The sequence below is a fragment of the Puma concolor genome, chromosome E1 (genome assembly GCF_028749965.1).
Source record: "Puma concolor isolate L17-30 chromosome E1, mPumCon1.1.hap2, whole genome shotgun sequence".
Lineage (NCBI taxonomy): Eukaryota > Metazoa > Chordata > Mammalia > Carnivora > Felidae > Puma > Puma concolor.
The window spans coordinates 42,731,685-42,748,769 of NC_141680.1; the positions used below are offsets into that span (position 1 = coordinate 42,731,685).

General features: G+C 40.8%; 1 protein-coding gene across 6 annotated transcripts in view; it reads left to right on the plus strand.

Annotated features, from left to right (window-relative positions):
* Positions 1 to 17,085, plus strand: part of ATP6V0A1 (ATPase H+ transporting V0 subunit a1) — a 58,834-nt gene that overhangs the window by 14,399 nt on the left and 27,350 nt on the right. For 3 of the 6 annotated variants that reach the window (XM_086687358.1, XM_025917598.2, XM_086687357.1), the window contains exons 3-9: positions 2,736 to 2,814; positions 4,289 to 4,386; positions 4,944 to 5,072; positions 11,032 to 11,114; positions 11,484 to 11,610; positions 13,674 to 13,756; positions 14,372 to 14,465. In XM_086687358.1, the coding sequence (XP_086543484.1) occupies positions 2,736 to 2,814; positions 4,289 to 4,386; positions 4,944 to 5,072; positions 11,032 to 11,114; positions 11,484 to 11,610; positions 13,674 to 13,756; positions 14,372 to 14,465 (693 nt within the window). Of the gene's footprint in view, positions 1 to 2,735; positions 2,815 to 4,288; positions 4,387 to 4,943; positions 5,073 to 11,010; positions 11,115 to 11,483; positions 11,611 to 13,673; positions 13,757 to 14,371; positions 14,466 to 17,085 lie in introns of all 6 variants that reach the window. The other 3 variants (XM_086687354.1, XM_086687356.1, XM_086687355.1) reach the window with 1 other exon arrangement.

Sequence of the window (17,085 nt, forward strand, 5' to 3'; positions counted from 1 at the left end):
CCGAAGTCGGACACTTAACCAACTGAGCCACCCAGGCACCCCAAGAGATTTATCTGTTTTTATGTATGTCTGTAGTTGCTTCTTTTTTTATTGCTGAGTAGTATTCCGATACACCACAATGTCTTCATCTGTTGTCCTGTTGTTGGATATTTGGAACATTGCCATTTAGGACTATTATAAATAAAGCTGCTGTAAACATTCTTTTTTTTTTTTTTTTTTAATTTACATCCAAATTAGTTAACATATAGTGCAACAATGATTTCAGGAGTAGATTCCTTAATGCCCCTTACCCATTTAGCCTAGCCCCCCTCCCACAACCCCTCCAGTAATCCTGTTTGTTCTCCATATTTATGAGTTTCTTATGTTTCGTCTCCCTCCCTGTTTTTATATTATTTTTGTATCCCTTCCCTTATGTTCATCTGTTTTGTCTCCTAAAGTCCTCATATGAGTGAAGTCATATGATACTTGTCTTTCTCTAATTTCACTTAGCATAATACCCTCCAGGTCCATCCACGTAGTTGCAAATGGCAAGATTTCATTCTTTCTGATTGCCGAGTAATACTCCATTGTACATACATACCACCTCTTCTTTATCCATTCATCCATCGATGGACGTTTGGGCTCTTTCCATACTTTGGCTATTGTTGATAGTGCTGCTATAAACATGGGGGTGCATGTGTCTCTTCGAAACAGCACACCTGTATCCCTTGGATAAATACCTAGTAGTGCAATTGCTGGGTCGTAGGGTAGTTCTATTTTTAATTTTTTGAGGAACCTCCATACTGTTTTCCAGAGTGGCTGCACCAGTTTGCATTCCCACCAACAATGCAAAAGACATCCTCTTTCTCTGCATCCTTGCCAACATCTGTTGTTGCCTGAGTTGTTAATGTTAGTCATTCTGATAGGTGTGAGGTGGTATCTCATGGTGGTTTTGATTTGTATTTCCCTGATGATGAGTGATGTTGAGCATTTTTTCATGTGTTGTTTGACCATCTGGATGTCTTCTTTGGAGAAATGTCTATTCATGTCTTTTGCCCATTTGTTCACTGGATTATGTGTTTTTTGGGTGTTGAGTTTGATAACTTCTTTATAGATTTTGGAGACTAACCCTTTATCTGATACGTCATTTGCAAATGTCTTCTCCCATTCTGTCGGTTGCCTTTTAGTTTTGCTGATTGTTTCCTTCGCTGTGCAGGACCTTTTTATTTTGATGAGGTCCCAGTAGTTCATTTTTGCTTTTTGTTTCCCTTACCTCCAGAGACATGTTGAATAAGAAGTTTCTGCGGCCAAGATGAAAGAGATTTTTGCCTGCTTTCTCCTCAAGGATTTTGATGGCTTCCTGTCTTACATTTAGGTCTTTCATCCATTTTGAGTTTATTTTTGTGTATTGTGTAAGAAAGTGGTCCAGGTTCATTCTTCTGCACGTCACTGTCCAGTTTTCCCAGCACCACTTGGTGAAGATACTGTCTATTCAATCGGATATTCTTTCCTGCTTTGTCAAAGATTGGTTGGCCATACGTTGTGGGTCCATTTCTGGGTTATTCTGTTCCATTGATCTGAGTGTCTGTTCTTGTGCCATGCTGTAAACATTCTTGTACGAGTCTCTATAGACATGTTTTCATTTCTCTTAAACAAATATCTAGTAGTGGAATGCTTAGTTGTGATGTACCTAGGGATATGTTTAATTGTATAAGAAACTGACAACAATATTTACTTTTTTAAAGTAGCATTTATCACAACAAATTGCATTTATTAGTTTGTGTCTGTCTCGTCCATGGATCTGATAGCTCCTCAAAGCTTGGACATATCCTTTTGTACTTATAACAGTGCCTAATACAGTAGTGTATATATGGTGCTCCATAAATGTTGAGTGAGTAGCTATAGTTCTTTATTGGTACTACTTTTATGGAATTTATCACATGCTCTTGTTGGTTGTGTGTATTTTTTTTCTTTACTAGATTTCAAGCTTCTTAGTAAGTAGGACCTTGTTTGTATTTCCCAGAATATCTGTCACATTGCTTTGAAAATTACTTGTGATGTATGAATGAATAAACCAGCCTGTCTGGTAGGAAGTGAAGATCCTGGGACAGAAGAATAAAAGATGTTTGCCTTTTGTCTCTTCTGATTGGGAGGAAGAGAAGGAAAACTGGGCAGAGCTTCTGGTATACATCATTGCTCAAGTTTTTGGCTGGGGGAGCTCACTGAGACTTTGGCCTGGGAGGACCATCTTGTACCTTGGTGCTTTGTCTAATTTGCCTCCATTCCAATAATGTGGTGCCACAGTGAGAGAGGGGTTTTTATCTTCAGTTGGTGTGATTGGCCCTGAAGCAGGTTATATAGGACAGTAGACCATTTTTGCATCGTATGATTGCATCATACACTGACACAAAATTAGGTTTCACTTTGCAGAATGTGTTGCTTGTGACACAGAGGAAATAGATGCAGTATTTAAATATTTGGGGAGCACCTGGGTAGCTCAGTTGGTTAAGTGTCCCACTTAGGCTCAGGGCATGATCTCACAGTTTGTGAGTTTGAGCCCCATATTTGGCTCTGTGCTGACAGCTCAGAGCCTGAAGCCTTCTTCAGATTATGTCTCCCTCTCTCTCTGCCCCTCCCCCGCTAGCGTGCATGTGTGTGCGCGCGCTCTCTCTCTCTCTCTCTCTCTCTCTCTCAAAGATAAATAAACCTTAAAAAAATTTGTTTTAAATATTTGGTATTGTGTTCTTATTTTGCAGTTAAATCCAGATGTGAATGTTTTCCAGCGGAAATTTGTGAATGAAGTTAGAAGATGTGAAGAAATGGATCGAAAGCTTCGTATGTGCATTTTGGTCCTGTATGGTGTTGCTATAATGAGTCATTTGTCTTAAATTAGAGATGCTAGTCCTCTTAATAAAACGAGAAAATACTACAGGAGAAAAAGAAAGGAGGAATAGTCTTGGGATCTTGATAGTAAGATGAATTTCTCACGTACAAGTAGATTTTATGGTATTAGGGCTAGGTGGTGTTTAATGGAAACTTTGAGATGACAAGATTGCAAGCTGAACACATTGGTTATTTTTTATGGGAAGGGTTTTTACAGCTACTGCTATAACTATTGCATTATAGAATTCTGAGAGACAGGACTCAGACCACTATTTTTATTTTATTTTATATGTTTTTAATTTAAAAATATTATTTATTTATTATAATTTTTAAAGATTTTATTTTTAAGCAGTGTGGGCTTAAACCCACAACCCTGAGATCAGGAGTCGCACATCCCACCGACTGAGCCACCCAGGCGCCCACCATCTATTTTAGATATCAATATAACCACCTTTTAATTTGAGCTTTTTATGAAGGAAGAAACTAACACATTTATTAGGGTACTGTTGAGAGTTGGGGAGTACATAAACTTTATTTCATTCATTCCTTACAATATTCCTTCAGTTGGGTATTACCTCATTTAATAAATTAGGAAGCCAGGATGCCTGGTTGGCTCAGTCAGTAGAGCATCTGACTCTTGATCTCAGGGTGGTGAGTTTGAGCCCCACATGGGGTGTAGAGATTACTTAAAAAATAAGTATTAAATAAATAAATAAACGGGGAAACCAAAGATCAGAGAGGTTAAGTGACTTGCCCGGGAACATAAGCAGCTGTACTGGAACCAGTATTTGAATCCAGGTTGTTCTCTCTGGCTCTGAAACCCGTGATCTCACTACTATACTATGCCAGCTTTTAGTTAGCTGATTGGTGAATTTGGTCCCTGCGCTAAAAAAGTTACTAGTTGTCACTTTTCTCTTCTGGTATTTTGGGACCTTATTCCGTGTCGTGCTTTTTGGGTTTTTGTGTTGTTAAAACTGATCTGATTGTTTTTCAAGTTTAATGAAACCCTTTTGATCTGGAGTTGTCTCACGAGTTTGCTAAATGTCAAATATTCTATTGAATCACCCTGTTCTGTAACTCTGTCCTACAACAGTATCTACAAGCAGAACCATCATACTCTGGGGCAGTAGTTGCACAGGGTGGAGAACTGAAGCAGATGAGGTCTAGTTTTAAGATCAAAAGAGGAAAGGAAGACAGTAGTGGGATGATGATCCTCTCTGGGGTAGCTGCGGTTGTTATAGAGTGTGCAGTGGAGGAAGAGGAACGTGGAGAAAAAAAGGATTTACATGTTCTGCTTCTTTTATATGAGAGTATCTTTCTGGGAATGAAACTCTTTTTAGCCAGGTTTGGGGTCTTATTTTTTTTCTCAAATACTGGCAATTCCAGGCCTATGCTATACATGAATATTTTGCTTCTGTCATTTTAGGATTTGTTGAGAAAGAAATAAGAAAAGCTAATATCCCAATTATGGACACTGGTGAAAACCCAGAGGTGCCCTTCCCCCGGGACATGATTGACTTAGAGGTAAACAATTCTTCTGAGGAAGCCAGAAGTTTCTTTCTACTTAAGTGCAGAAATTATTTTCCTGTGTGGGTGGACAGTAGAGGAATTCTTGCTGTCCTTGTCCACATTGTCTCTTGCTTGTAAATATCTTGTGAAAACTTACTGTAGAGCACTATCTTGAACAGTATCACATGCCACCAAATAAATGTTTACTGCCTTATCAAAACCTTATTGGATTAACACCAATTTATCTAGTAATTTATTCATCTCATAGACTAAATGAATAACCAGTAGAGTTTTCAGTATTTATTTTTTTCCATCCAGAGTCCCCTGAGAAATTCAACTGTGTAATAGAACCTATAAAGACAGATGATGTTAAGCAAAAAAATTTCATAAAGAAAATTGCCCTGGTAAAATCACACATTTGCTGGGTAGATATAAAATTATGTTTGAACCATCAGGGTGGCCAAGAGTTCTGTGGGATGGATGAATTCATCCATCTTTCACATCAAGCATATTGAGCTTAGTTTGAGTTAATAGTTTGATTTTATTTATTTATTTACTTATTTTTTCTGTAGGCCAATTTTGAAAAGATTGAAAATGAACTGAAGGAAATCAACACAAACCAGGAAGCTCTGAAGAGAAACTTCCTGGAACTGACTGAATTAAAATTTATACTTCGCAAAACTCAGCAGTTTTTTGATGAGGTCAGACTATTGTTTCTTTTAGTATTTGAGCAGCTGATATTATACCTGCACAAGTGCGCCATGCTGTTATTCCAAAAATTATTTTAATTTGCTAGTTTGAAAGCAATACCATTTTCGCACTGTTTTAGTTGAAGGAATGTCAGATTATGTTCCATTTCTCATGCAGTACACAGCCAGTCATGGTTTTGTATGCTTTTGCATTTTCTGCAATTTTTCATCACAAGATGGGGAAAGGAACCCGAAAGTAGTTGTATATATTATAGTTGAAATTTTGTCATTATATTTTGAGGTAAGTAAATGCTTAAGGTAAAAGTTGAAGCAACAAGAAACATTCAGTCATACATGAAATTATAACAAAGGCTTAACCTCCAAAACTTTTATCATCAAATTTTTATTTTTATCTTATTCTCCATGTTTGCTTATCTACCATGAGTACATTTGTAACAATCCACATAGCACAAGTCACACTTTAATTTTTCAAGAGTTTCTCGTTATGTTCTATGGAAATAGAACTGGTAGGATGCCTATTTTGAAATTCCCGGATTTTCATGGAAACTCAGTCACACTACCTTATAGGGAAAAATGTTAAGTCAGTTTCTAGGTTAAAAATGTAGGTGATGATGACAGATGACAGTTTGCTGAGGTGAGCCCACAGGAAGGCTTTAGAGCAAGACCTTCAGGATTCCTTCTCCTCATTAAACGTGGAGAGGAGTCTTAGCTTTGAGCCTGGACTTGGCTTTGTTGATGGCCTAAGGTATCGAGAATTCTCTTTTTTTTACAGTAAGGTGTCTTTGCCACCAGATTAGCAATATCAGACACTTCTGCTACTGTTCCAGCGACTCTTTAGTGTGCCTTCCATAAAGTTCTTTATATTCTTTGCTCAACAACAACAAAAAAATTGGCAAAGCTTTTTAAAAAAAGAGGGCCCATTTTAGTTAGCATCTGATGTATTCTCAGTTCCATTTAATATCGGTCTTTTAAGGACTGGAGCAGGGGCTCTCTAACCAGCAGCATGAGCCTCACCTGGGAACTTGTCAGGATGCACATCATTAGTCCCCACTCCAGATTTCAGACTTTGTGAATTAGAAACTCTGAGGGTGGGGCCGAGCAGTCTGTTTTCACAAGGTGACTCTGAGGGACAGTGGTTTGTGAACCCCTGGGCTGGAGAACGTCAGCCGAAGATGTGCTACATTCCTCAATAACTGAAGATGGACTCAGAGAAGCCATGCTAATTAAAAAAAATCTATTGGGGAAAGGGGAAAAAGCTCATATGAACTTAATTGCCTGGTCATCCCAAGAATCAGAATCTGGCTATATGTCAAGAGAGGTTTGGTGTGAATATTCGGCTTGCTCACTGAGTTGAGAATTTTGAGACTGATGAGGACTTCTTTCACCAGTCCCTGATATCTCATCGAATTAGAGGTTGTGGGACAGTGTGATTAACTCTTTCCAAGTGTTTCAGGTCTTTTGCAACAGGCATGGCCACTTATGTCTCATGGTTTTAATGAACAGATAATCTGGAATTCTAGTTGCTCATTGCCTAAACATCAGTGTATTTATATTCACTAATTCACTGAGCATTTAGTGAGCACCTACTCTTCGTGAGGCACAAGATGAGTAAGGCATGGCCCCTGTGCTCAAGGAATGTATCACTTAGTCATATCAGAAAACATCCCAGGGCACAGTGTCTCCATAGGCTCACAGATGTGTGCTTTCCTAAATGCGTCCAAGCTGCTCTCTCACAGATCCAATTTAAACTGGCCTCAGAATCGAAGCTCAGGTACTTTTAACATCATTTGGGGCTTAATTCTTTTGCCCCCCCCCCCCTTTCCCTTTTGATATAGTCTTAGTTTATTGCTGGGATGTTGCTGAAATGTATGACAATGTCTTTCTTAACCTCCTGAGTTTAAGGAATAGAATAGGCTTCTTTGTCTAGTTCATTCTGGAGAAATTCTGAATAAAGACTGACAGATGGACTCCCTTATGAGCAATAGTTACTTGAACTGTTTTTTTTTAATGTTTATTTCTTTTTTGAGAGAGAGTGTGCGCACATGCACACGAGTGGGGGAGGGGCAGAGAGAGGAGACAGAGGATCCGAAGCGGGCTCCGCACTGACATCAGAGAGCCTGATGCTGGGCTCGAACTCACAAACCTTGAGATTGCGACCTGAGGAACATTTGGACGCTTAACCAACTGAGCCACCGAGGTGCCCTGTTACTTGAACTATTAATGTTATTAAAAACAAAATATTAAAACAAAATAAGAGAAATTACTTGGAAAGATAACCAAAGTGTTAAAATCAGAAGTTCTTTGTGAGTAATAAGTCTAAACACGAAACCCCCATGCTGAGAAGGCAGGCTGGAAGTCTTTACGACCTTCATGCCCAGTCAATCCATGGTGAGTTGTTTTCCCTTTATTCACGCAAAACATTTGCAAAACATTTCTTTTTTTTTTTTTTTTTTTAATCTCTGAGTACTTTTAGGCCCAAGTCCTGGGCTGTAAGAGGTTCTTTGACTGCTCTTGTCCTCAACCCCTCTTGTTCCTACACCCTCACCGTAGTGTAGGGAGGCTTCTGGCAAGAGCCACTCGGCCTTTCCTCTCCGAGTGCACGGTCAGTGCCTTGCCTGCTCCTGCCACTGGCTCAGAGGTTCAGCCAGGTCCCTCTCAATGGTGCCTGCCCTGCTATTGCCAAGCACCAGTCTCAGCTGTCGCTGCCATGGCAGATGATAAGACCTCATAGAGTAAGTGCATCTGGGCATGTGAGTGCGCACGTTAAATAGTGCAAAAGAAAAAGAAACATGGGACCCTCAAATCTCAGAAATGGCACTTTTTGTGTGAGATTTTCTTCCATGCCTGAAATCACAGTTTGCAAACGGCCTAAAATACAACCAGTTTTGAGTCCTTCTTTTTTATATAATTTGGTGAACATGATCAATAATTTATAATAATGAGTTAGCAGAAAATGGCCAAATCGGGAAAGGGTTCTTTCCGTCTTTAGGCATAGCGGTCATGATTGGCAAGGCATCTGGAAGGGAAAGAGTAAGCGTAAATTCGATATTCTTATGATTTAAGATGATTACAAATTCGACTTAGCCATTTCTCATCCAGAGCAATTAAAATGACTTGTTAATGATTATCCTTTTCTCAGTCTTCTTGCTTATGAAGAACTGTGAGAGCTGAAGAGTGCTCTCTGCATCTTTTACCATAAGCACCCTAGCCCATGAGAACGTAAAGAAGACTGGAAAAGTAATGGTTAATGGCATGCAGGTTCCTGCCTTCCTTTCCTCCTGAGTCTTCTATCCATCTGCTCTTCTTTACTTTTCTTTCCCATCTGCCTTCTCCTTTGGGGCTTGGGTGAATACCGGAAGTGATGAAATGCGATTTCTCTCTCACTGGAGATGGAAGTAAGAGTGTTTGCTCTTGGTAATTAATGCAGCTGGATCCGGATATGCTACTTCTATTTCAGTGTAGACAGGGAGCCTCAGAAATTCTGCCACTTCCTCTTTCAGGGCATGGTTTCAGTGTTCCGACTGGGGGAAAGGGTAAACCAGGGAGCATAGCAAGTCATTTAAAGGCACGTTGGCAGTGTTGTTATTGTTATTAGGGAGCCCAGAATAGGATTTAGGTACCCCACAGTGTGGTTTTAGAGATTGTGTTAAAGGCCCTCAGTGAGCGGTCTGGTCCTCCTAGTTCCCCATGAGGCCCAATTATTTTATTAAAAAAAAATTTTTTTTTTACTCCCCTCTCTAAGATTTAGGATTCTTAAGTATGAAGTGGTGAGATTATTAATTAGAATATCATCACAAGTTTCCATTTAATTTTAATTCCGCTGGGTTCTTTTTGTGCCCAGAGTCCCCAGATGCAGTTTTCAGAGGAGTCTAGTTGCTCAGCACTTTTTGCTGTTAGAGCGGTTGTCCCCTTTAGAGCACATAGGCTTGCACTGAGTCTGATCTTTTGGGTTTACTTTAGCCAGGCCTTGTGAACCGCGTAGGGAAGTAGGCCGGAGTCTTGTGTGTAGCAGTCAGTTTCACTGTTTTTTGCCAAGGGACATCCCAAGAACCAGTTGAAATGAGGTAGTCATCTAGATCCTTAAAATAAGTTGCCTGTGGCTTGCAATAAGCTGATCTGATATTAGGCAGAAACAAAAAAAGCCCCCTAAATTTCCACTTGAGAGCAAGTGGAAACCTGTGCCCCCATTATCTCATCTTAAACTTTTTCGTATATCATGACAATATTTCTCTGCCCTCTGGCATACTCAAAGCCTGCCCTACCTTTTCTTTCTTTCTTTTTTTTGAAGGGGGTGGGGAGTTGAATGTTGATCCTGCATCAACTTTTAGATTTCACTTCCCCAGAAAATTGCTTTCTCTTTTTTAGGTTCTCAACCTAATCATTTGGTTTATATTCAGGTTTATTTATACTCAATCCTAAAGCCCTCCCCCACCCCCCTTAACTTTACATTTCCTAAGACTTACCAAGTGAGGTTCCCTTGATCAATTTTTTGATCGCAGGGTTAACAGGAATAGAATGTTTGGAATGAAGATGATAGAGAAAAATTCTCCTGATTTTTTTGTTTAGTTCTGCTTTTGAAAAGGAAGATTTTTCTGGCATATTTCTTATCTTTGGTCAAACAACTAGCGCGTGGATATTAAAGTTGAGGAGATCAGGCGGTAGAGAAGTTGATTGGCCTTTATTTTTTAGAGAGCTTCTCAGACCTTCCTGATTGGTAAGAATAAAAGGTGTTAGAATGTGGTGGATAGAGAGAGTCTAGGAAGTATAGACCTCCATCTGAGAAGGTCCCTCTCCTCCTTCATTTCATTGTATAAACTGTCATGGTGGAAATCATTTTAAATCTAAACAATTAAATTAGCCCACATGTTCTATATTGGCTTATGATTGGTTACTTTTTCTCACTTGATTTAGATTCCTGGCTTCAGCTATGTTCTCAGTGACCCTTAAACTATATAGCCTAACATGAACTTTTTAATATTCCTAGATTCCTGGTTAGAAATGAAGGCATTCAGATAGGTTTTCACTTTTTCTTCCCTTTATTGATGCAGTCAAGGCCAGGCCTGCCCAGCCAATATGCCGCTGCTTCTTTTGGAGAAAGAAATACTAGGGGAGAGGGGCACAGGGAGAGAGAGGATCTTAAGCAGGCTCCATGAGTATGCTTAAGACACGGAGCTTGATCCCACCTCTCTGGGATCATGACTTGAGCTGAAATCAAGAGTCGGACACTCGTCCAACTGAGCCACCCAGGCGCCCCGAAAGAAATACTCTTTAAAGCCCATGGCTTGGAGCATTTGTTTTACAGTGGCCATGCTGAAAGTTTTCATGTTCTGAATTTTGAAGAGCATGGAAAACCCAGTCTCGTGGAGACGCCCCTTCCGCCTTTCTCCAGTCCACACTGTGCTCAGGACAGTGGCGGTGCCTTGCTTTTCTCCTTGGAAAGAGAGTCTCCATCTTTCACATTCTCACACAGGGAAAATTTTAGTTTGTAGCTACCTGGAAATTTGATGTTGAGAGTATCTTCAGAGCTGCTTTGGTCTTGCTGAAAATGAAGAAACGTTGCAGCTTCCATCCGTATGCAAAGGTATTTCCTGGTACTTTCATGGCTTATTCAGGGAAACAGAGGAAAAATGGTTTCCACCTAAGTAACAGATTTATACATGTCATCATTATTTAGTGTTTTTTTCTTTATTCCTTATTTCAAAAACCATTTCCCCAGATGCCTTTACTGGGGCTACAAAGCTTTCTTTACCTCTTGTTTCTTTCCTTTGTTTTCTTCCCCTATTCTTGTCTTCTTTTTGTGGCTGTCTTCTCTTTTGGTGGTTTTTTTTTTTTTTCCCTCGTCTTTATTTTCTGAACTTATCTCCCGGTTCCTCGTTCCCTGCATGCCACTAACTATTTTCATTAGATATTAATTGATTTGTGAATTCAGGCTGAATTGCATCATCAGCAGATGGCGGATCCAGACTTGTTGGAAGAGTCCTCGTCCCTCTTGGAGCCAAGTGAGATGGGAAGGGGCACACCGTTAAGACTTGGGTAAGTACTACTGCAAGCCTCCGTATGTCAGTGGGGTCAGTTCATTTTGGGGGGGGACGGGGAGCAGCGGTCATGTTCATTGTTGCTGTTCAAGAGTGGTGAGGCTGGCCCTTTCAGTTGCTTCCAGGATGTGTTCTCTTCTGAGCCTCTTGAGAGGTGTTCCTAAGTCACTTGGATTCAGTTCCTGATTTGTCCTGTCAACCCTATTCTGGGGTCCGGGAATAAGACTTTGGGAGCCCTTTTGGCGTAACATTGCATAGCCTTGTGTTTGTCGTTCGTGCCCCTCTCCTCTCGCTTCCCTTCTTTGTCTTAAAGCCCTCTGTCCCGTGGCATGGAATCGAGTTCCCCATCTGCCTCTTCTCCCCACAGCTTCGTGGCTGGTGTGATTAACCGGGAGCGCATCCCTACTTTTGAGCGCATGCTTTGGCGGGTGTGCCGGGGGAATGTGTTCCTGCGACAGGCTGAAATCGAGAACCCCCTGGAGGATCCTGTGACTGTAAGACTAGGAAATTGTGTCCCGTGGAGTAGGTCTTATAAAGGGAGCCCAGAGCAGTGACACTGCATGGTACCACCTGAATCTGACACTCCCACAGAGGAGCCCTTATGTTTACTCCTGCTTTGACTTGCACATTTGAAATACTGCTCTTTTCCTCTTAACTCCCATCGTGTGTGTACAGATGATGTATACTGACACGTGCCTGGACATTTTCAAGCCCCACTTGTGTAGGTATTATTTGGATTATAAATGTGTTTTTTTCCAGTTATCTTAAACCTCAGCTTTATTTAAAAAAAAATTTTTTTTAATGTTTTTATTTATTTTTGAGACAGAGAGAGACAGAGCATGAGCAGGGGAAGGGCAGAGAGAGAGAGAGAGACACAGAATCCAAAGCAGACTCTAGGCTCTGAGCTGTTAGCACAGAGCCCGACGCAGGGCTTGAACTCATGGACTGTGAGATCATGACCCGAGCTGAAGTCGGACGCTTAACCGACTGAGCCACCCAGGCGCCCCAAACCTCAGCTTTATATGCTTTCTGTTACTTATCTGAGACCAAAAGAAAATCAACTTTATGAAAATTAAAGCAAGATATCTGGTTCCAAGTTCGGTAATATCCATATAAGGAGAGAGTTCCTCAACTGTGAGCTCGATAAGTTGATAAAATTTTTAGTTGGTAAGGTTTTTTTGTCTACTTGTTTGTTGGGAGATTTGGAAACTTAATTTAAGGATAATATATTGTACAAGGTAGAATAATCTTCCCCACCCAGTGCTTTGCAGAGTAGGAATGGCTGAATCTCTTGGCATTTGACATAACGGGCCAGAGTTCTTAACATCAGCCTACACTAAGTATCGTGAGTCCTGATGTCAAGGATCACAAGCAAGGAAGATTAAATGTATTGCAAAAAAAAAAAAAAAAAAAAAAAAATTACTTCCCTTTTGTATCGGTATTATTTAGAAGCCTGGGCTTGGTTTGTCTGTTGAAAATGATCTTTTGGATTTTCTTAGATTACCATTCTTTGTCCCACCTAAGAAGAGAGATTGAATTTGTGACTCCTCAGAGTGGGTGGGTCGTGCAGCTGAAAATCTGAGGCTTTCATCCTTTTATCCTCCTAAACAGGAGGGTGGTGGCACTTAGGGTACAGCGAGCCCCCCAGAGGAGCAGTTTTACAGACTCACTGAAGCCTGTGCTTGGCTTGTGGAGACATTGCAGTCTGCAGTCACACCTCCTGTGGAACTGTTCTCAGGAATCTTCAGCCAAGTTTCTGGGCAACAGAAACACTATTATCAACAAATTGAGGAAAGGGGGTCTGGCTAGCTACAGCAGAGCAGCTGCACAAAGAATGCGCTCCAGTTTATTCCTGGAGAATGAAGGAATTTAAGACACGTAGCGTCATTGTCTTCACGCCGCATCTCCTTTTATCCTTCTGAAGTCTGTTTGCCTTTTATTATAAAAACTCTAGGAATATGAGAAATACAGGCAACTAGAGACAATACTAGTTAACACCCAGTTAAGCTTATTTTTCTGATCTTTCCCTGCAGTCCTTGCATCAGACTTTGCGTGTAAACTTGGTATTTGGAATAGATTGCCTTCCTCCCTGCTCCTTAGATCAAACTTAGCATGAAGCATGAGATTCTACATCAACATTCTTCCCACCTCTGTTCCTTAGAGTTACTCAGTCCCCTTTATCTGGGAATTTCTAAGCATGGGAATAAGCAGGAATGGCTTCCTCTCCTCTCTTCCGTACTTACTCAGGTAGTATAAGGTTTGAAGTTGAATTGGTAATAAGGGCTATATTGTGCTACGAGGAGAATCATCTGAGCATCTGTGTTCAGCTCACGGTTGAGTTTAAAAACAAATACAGAAAATTTTTTGTGCATTACGGATTATAGGACAAATGTTCTTATAGTGGAGCTTAAGAAATGGATGGAGGATAATAGTTCGAGTGCAGGGTTGCCGTATCCTTAAAGGACTCCCATTCCTATATCACCAAGAAAGTAGGTTATTCAAGAAATATTCTTCCAGAGTAGAAGTCTAAATTCTCTGTTTCTGGTTTGGGGCCCAGGGTGACTACGTGCACAAATCTGTATTCATCATTTTCTTCCAAGGCGATCAGCTGAAAAACAGAGTCAAGAAAATCTGTGAAGGGTAAGAGAAATGTGCCTCCCTGAGGGTGCAATCAGAATGCCTTGACTGTTAAGCCTTAGGATACAGAATAATGAAACAATAGCCCTTTTAGTCTACCTTAATGCAATACATATATCTTCTAATAATGTTAGGGCTATTTTAAATAATTAGAAATGGTCTCAGTTCATTTTTAAAAGTACTGTCAAAAACACAATTTCCTTTCTTTGGAAAGAAAGTAATTAGGACTCATGGTTTATAAATGCTGCATTGTTCTAGGACAATGGGTTTGTGTACCCAGCAGTGTGCCATAGGTATTGCGCCTGTAAACTTTTCTGAAATTCTGCCTATAAGATCTCTTTTCCATGCCATTTTTCTCTAGTAACTTATAATATGATTTGTATTACTGAGTTTTATAATTTTAATCCAAGGAAATTTAGTAGCTGCAGAGAATGTCGAGATTGTTCAAATGTTACTGCTCTATCTATAGGACACTTCCTAGTTATTCATGATCAGGGCACCACTCTGAACTAATCCTGTTTTGGTCCTTCTAGTACATTAAGATTACTTTCTGAGGTTATTTAAATTGGATAGGTTAAGAAACTTCGATGTTTGTCAGGTTGTGTCTGTATGTTCCAGGTTCCGGGCCTCACTCTATCCCTGTCCTGAGACACCACAGGAGAGAAAGGAAATGGCTTCTGGAGTTAATACCAGGATTGACGATCTCCAAATGGTAACAGAGGGCTGGAGGGCATTTTGGTGTGTGTAAAATGATGAGGGTTTTTTTGGGGTGATAGTGGGGTTCATGGGGTCTGGAGCCGACAACCAAGAAAGAATTCTTGAAGGTGTCTTTGGTGCAAAAAGGTGATTTTATTGAAGCACGGGGACAGGACCCATGGGCAGGAAGAGCTGCCCAGGGACCGTGAGGAGAGACTGGTTATATACTATGGGGTTGGAGGAGGTAAAGTCCAGGGGAAGTTTCCAGTGAGATTTTCATATGCTACAGAAGACTCCCAGGATAGTGGAGGCCTAGCTATTGTCAAGCTAAGGTGGTTCTTCCCTCTAGCAAAGCATTAATATTAAGACAGTAAGGAATTCCTGGAGAAACATTTTACTCTGCCAGCCTCAAGTATTTGTCAATGGGCTGCAGGTTATAAGGAGATTGAGTTCTATCTGCCATTTCCTTCTGCCTTTGTTTCCCACATCACTGTGGAGGGGTGATGGAGACTTAGGTCCTGCAGGACTATGATCTCTATCAGTTAACCTTAGTTTTCCGCTTTCCTTTGTTCTTGGGCAGCCAGGAGTGCTGGAGGAATATCACACATATCCCATCTAGGAGTTGGGGGGAGGGTGTTGGCGGCCTGTCAGCTCGCTTTATGCTCCCTCATCAGAAATACTATAATAGAAAACCATTCTCCTTCCTTGAAACACTAACAGTTTGTTAGGCACCTACAGCAGCCAAGACACCAAAAAAAAAGAAATGTCCATGGGTAACTTGTGCCCTTGGGAGTTGGGAAAAAGTTTCAGGGAATGACTGTTAAAAATAGTATTAATCATCCTTAAACGCGGCAGGAATGCTATCCATCCGAAATTGTCGTTGCTTAGTGTATTCAATTTCCCTCCTCATGAGTTTGAGGTATTTTTACAATTAAAAAAAGTATGCTTAGTTAAGAAAAAAATCAAGTAATAAAGAAGTACACATAAAGTCCATTCCGCTGTCATACACACTCCCCCTCCAGAGGCAGCTGCTCTTGACAGCTTGGTGTGTATCCTTCTGGTCACCTTAGATCTTAATCACACAGTCTAGGCAAAGGGTCCTAGTATAACTCTAGTACCCAAGAAGAGACTGCGCTAGATTTTTACCACATCACCAGTTGGCTTATGCACTCCATTGTCACAAAGTCCTGAGGAAGGAGTCATGATTGATGCATACGTGGAAGGAAAGGGTGGCCAGTTGGAGCTTTGTTTTCTGTTGAAAGACTGTGATGATTGCCTTCTTGAAACATTAAAACATACAGTTGTCCCCCTGCCACCCACGCGTTTGCTTTCTGAGATTTCAGTTACCCAAATCAACTGTGATTCAGAAACAGATGATCCTCCTTCTGATAAGATCAGAAGGTCAGTAGTAGCCTAATGCTGGTCACACACCTAACACCACTCCCCGTACTTCATCTCCTCATGCTCATGTAGGCATCTTTTCCTCTCATATCCTCATAAGAAAAAGGGTGAGTACAGTACAGGAAGATATTTAGAGATATCACGTTTACAGGACTTTTATTATAGCATGTTGTTACACTTTTATTATTAGTTATTGTCAATTGCCTAATATAATTGCCTAATTTATAAATTAAATTTCATCATGGGTATGTGTGTATAAGAAAAAACATACTATTTATAGAGTTAGGTACTATTCACCGTTCCAGGCACCCACTGGGGGTCTTGGATGGTGTCCCCTACAGATAAGGGGTGCCCTCTGTACTTAATTCCAAAGACTGTTCTTTCCAGTGGAGGCAGAATCACCAGAGATGCTGTAACTCCCATCTCAACTCCCTTAGTCCTTTTTCCCTCCAACTCCCATAGTGTATGACCCACCATCTTGACCCATTGCTGGCTCCTTTGAGAAGCACTCACCTCTTTAACCAAGGGACGAAAGTTTTTAGAGCTGCTGGTGGGTGGTGGGCCAATTAGTATGTTCTGGGTTCTAAGCCTGTCTTATCCCCTCCTAGACTCATGGATAGATTTTTAAAAGGCATTGGTTGGGGCGCCTGGGTGGCGCAGTCGGTTGAGTGTCCGACTTCAACCAGGTCACGATCTCGCGGTCCGTGAGTTCGAGCCCCGCGTCGGGCTCTGGGCTGATGGCTCAGAGCCTGGAGCCTGTTTCCGATTCTGTGTCTCCCTCTCTCTCTGCCCCTCCCCCGTTCATGCTCTGTCTCTCTCTGTCCCAAAAATAAATAAACGTTGAAAAAAAAAAAAAAAATTAAAAAAAAAAAAAAAAAAAAGGCATTGGCAATATGGCCAGAATTTGATCTTTAAAGTACCCAGCTATATGAACTGAAACTTTAAAAAGGAATTGACTGTCAAGGAGTGAGATGTGGGTGTGGGGGATGGGGAAAGAGAAAAGCAAATAGGGCATTGCTTACACGTTTATCTAGCATTCTTCCAGAAGTTTGAATGGTAATTGTAAAATTGTCAGCAGCCAGAAGGAGAGAAAATAACTTTGTTCCTTTATTCTTAAGTGATACAAGAGTTTCTCTAGCCTGCAGGTTTTTTAGAAACCTGTATGGAAGTCCCCACCTACTGCCCTTCAGAAAGTAGTTACTACTTTTTTCTGAATTGACTTGATGAGCCGAGTA